Source organism: Anabrus simplex, chromosome 11 (genome assembly GCF_040414725.1).
Source record: "Anabrus simplex isolate iqAnaSimp1 chromosome 11, ASM4041472v1, whole genome shotgun sequence".
NCBI classification, from domain to species: domain Eukaryota; kingdom Metazoa; phylum Arthropoda; class Insecta; order Orthoptera; family Tettigoniidae; genus Anabrus; species Anabrus simplex.
This window is the reverse complement of record NC_090275.1, coordinates 54,771,063-54,774,625: the sequence shown is the minus strand read 5'-3', so window position 1 is coordinate 54,774,625 and position 3,563 is coordinate 54,771,063. Positions and strand designations below refer to the sequence as shown.

At 38.3% G+C, this 3,563-nt stretch overlaps 1 protein-coding gene across 1 annotated transcript; it reads left to right on the top strand.

Annotated features, from left to right (window-relative positions):
• Positions 1-2,425: 2,425 nt before the first annotated feature.
• LOC136883130 (cytochrome b-c1 complex subunit Rieske, mitochondrial-like) lies at positions 2,426-3,145 on the top strand. Its single transcript, XM_067155314.2, has one exon. The coding sequence runs from the start codon at positions 2,426-2,428 to the stop codon at positions 3,143-3,145; it is 720 nt and encodes a 239-aa protein (XP_067011415.2).
• The last annotated feature ends 418 nt before the right edge of the window (positions 3,146-3,563 follow it).

The following is a 3,563-nucleotide window of genomic DNA, read 5'->3' as shown; positions in this document are numbered from 1 at the left end:
GGTGGGGGTAAACATCAACAACGGAAAAAAAGGCTATAAAATGGTTTTTGATGCTCTCTGAGCGAATTTCGATAGAGACGTTAAAGGTTCGATCAGTCAGTACTGATCTGAATTTAGGGCAGGTGGCAGATTCCCTATCTGTTGTTTTCCTAGCCCTTTCTTAAATGATACCCCTGCTACACGTCGTCACAGAACATGCTACACATTGCTCCACGGGTCTTCACTAGCTGTGGCGCTGTACAATTCCATTAGCCGCGTCGAACGACATTTTGTGTGTATTATCACTGAGTATTTTTCTTAGTTATTGAATAAATTAAAGGAAAGAATTGGCTGAAAAGACAGCACGATTTATACAAACAATTTTTTTTAATAATAACCGGTTTCAGTCGGCTAAAAAGGAATAAACATGCATTTTTTTACTCCACAAAGTGTGTGTGTGTGGGGGGGGGGGGCGACAAGTGCGAATTCACAACTGCTGGTGAGAAGTCAGAGGAGTACTTTTTGAGGTAGGAAAATGCAGTTTCGCACTCTTCAGTCCTGCTGCTGCTATCCAGCCGCATTTCAGAGTTACAACAAAAAGGCTAAAAATTATGTAGTGATTACACTGATATTAGGGTGGTGGTTTTTTCACGAATGTTCACTTTTAACCATGAAATTAAGATCTTATAAATAATTACTTATTAATAACACTATTACAAATGTAACTTTACTATAAGAACTTCCACAAAATACAAGCTTAAAAAATATGGATTTATGATTGTGGAAGAAAACTCTTCCAAATCACTTTATATGACTTACAGCTACCAACATATTTACTTGTTGTACAAGCGAAACTCTTAGCTCTGTGTGGAACTCCTTTCTACTACCTACTATTTCGAGTACTGGAGATTGCCCCTAAGGGCAAAGTATGCAAGAAGGCAATATGGATATTCAAAGTAATTGTGAGTTGGTTAGCCCATTTGCCATACTGTATTTTGTCGAATTAAAACGTTTGCGAGATATGGTTCTTTAGAATTTGGACGGAATATGTCAAGGCAGTCACTGCAATTTCTTTTATCAGTGCCTGATTGAGGTTAAATGATTTGCAAAACTGGATGAAAAAAAAGAGGAATTGTTCCTCTAGCGCCAACCATTAATCCTATCTAGACGGTATTCTTGCTGATAGAATGGGATGATGGTTGGTCCATATGTTGTGTTCTTTTCCTTTACCTCGTTGGGTTGTGTTTCGGATGTCTCGAAACATGATCGTCTCGTCGGATCTATCATGTCAGTTCGACGGTTGCTGCCTGTAATAAAGAGACCGTGAACGTCCTCGAAGACTGTAATTCCCGAGTCCCTTAACGCTTGATCAATGGCAGATCATATTTTATGGTGCCTAGTATTTCGTAGAACTTCTCCATACGAGCATTAACCGAGGACGTGAGCAATAGTTTCTACATCGTTGTGGCATCGCCGACAACAGTTAGTGTCCATGGTCCTTCCTGGAATAGCTCGTATTTCTGTCTTGTGGTGATCGTGCAATATGGCCCTCTGAGTGGTATGGCAGTGGTATACTTTGTACGTCACTCCTCAGAACTTAAACCACTAGTATCATATCGAATAAATATGTCTTCCTTGTCATTCCAAAGGACTCTATTATTATTATTATTGTCATCTCTTGTAAAAATTATTATTAGACAATAAACAAATAATAATGATTGTTAATGTATTAGGCACAATTTTAATATTAATATCTGCATGAACACGACCACAGTGGCATAGCGGGTAAACTCAAAGGTCAGGAATAAAATGGCGGACATAAGTTTCAATTAGACGTATCATCGAGATTGTCATATAAATGATTAGGCCTACGTAAATTATAATTGATTTTTCAAAGCGTAATGTAAATATTCTTTACATGGTAGCCTATTCTCTGACAGTGACAGTGATGATAAATTCTTTCATCAAGTTGACCTCATGTTACGTGTCTTATTATGCGTAGAAATTCGTTCCCTTTTATCTTTACTCTATGGTTAAAATTAATCTTGTTGCTGAAGTTGTTTTTGTGTGAAACCAACATTAGAATTTAATGTGTGTCGCTTATCTATAGATCCGGAATATATATATGTCTTAGTAAAAACATACTGTGTATTTTACCCATTAGTGTTTAACTTTTTAATTTTCTCTCATAGGTTTAGGCTAATTCCTTTTCCATTACTGTGATCATTATTTTTCCAAATTTCCCTTATCCTCCTTCATAGACATGGTGTTTTATATTACAATGACTTAGTGGCTGGGTAAATCGCAAATGTATAGCCCAATAAACAAAAGAAGAAGAAGAAGAATACTATATTTTTTCTATGCTTGTATGTTGTTGTCAAATGTTTTCTTCAATTTCACTGACTTCGCATTTTTATTTGCTTCAACACTTACACCAAGGACTGCAATGTTGATTTCATTGCTTAGATTAAGAACTCCACAAGTAATATTTCAACCATTTATATTATCTTCACCGTTTGCTCTGTGTCGGTTACCGTTATCCGCCCCAAATTTTAGTCAACGGATTGAGCTGTTACATCACAGCGACTTCAAAGTGCCTGATTACTCCTTTTACAGAAGAGACCGCGGAAAGAAACGAAACACAGGTGAGAAAGACGATGGAACGTCCAGAAAGTTGTTTACTTACATGATAATGGGAGCTGCTGGAACTGCAGCAGCTTATTCGTGTAAAGTAGTGGCGCTGCAGTTCATTCTGAGTATGGCTCCATCCGCGGATGTACTCGCTCTTGCTAAAGCAGAGGTCAATTTAACCCTTATACCCGAGGGTTCGAATTTAACTCTAAAATGGCGAAATAAACCTTTATTCATCCTTCATAGAACGCAGGAAGACATCGAAAGAGAACGAAGTGTGGATATAAGTACGTTGAGAGATCCTCAACGTGATGAAGACAGAGTCCAAAGACCAGAATGGTTGGTCCTGATAGGAGTTTGTACCCATTTGGGTTGCGTACCTATACCGAAAGCGGGTGATTATCATGGATTTTATTGTCCTTGTCATGGATCGCATTTTGATGGGGCTGGCCGAGTTCGGAGAGGACCTGCTCCTATCAATCTGGTTGTACCAGAGTACACATTTCTCAATGACACTACCATAGTAGTTGGATAACTGCTTACTACTTCGCAATTCTGAGTCTCCAGTACACTGCGTGTAGGCTTGGCTGACGTGTTATTTTAAAATAGCTTAATTAGTTGCACTTAAATGTAGAATTTCTGTGAAATATATTGCTATGCGTTATTTCTTCATTAAGCTTTTCATCAATAATTTCTCTTTTTTACTTGTACAATTCATGAATGGTAACTTCCTTTCTTTTCCCCGTTAGTGGGTCTGCTAGTGTAGGATGGGATTGTACCATGATCTCCCGATGAACTCAGTGTTCTTACGAGGAATAGTCGAAGAACAGATGCATTGTAACACCCACTATATGTATATTATTGCCATTCATGAATATATGGAGTCCGCCTCTGTGGTGTAGTGATTAGTGTGATTAGCTGCCACTGCCAGAAGCTGGGGTTCGATTCCCGGG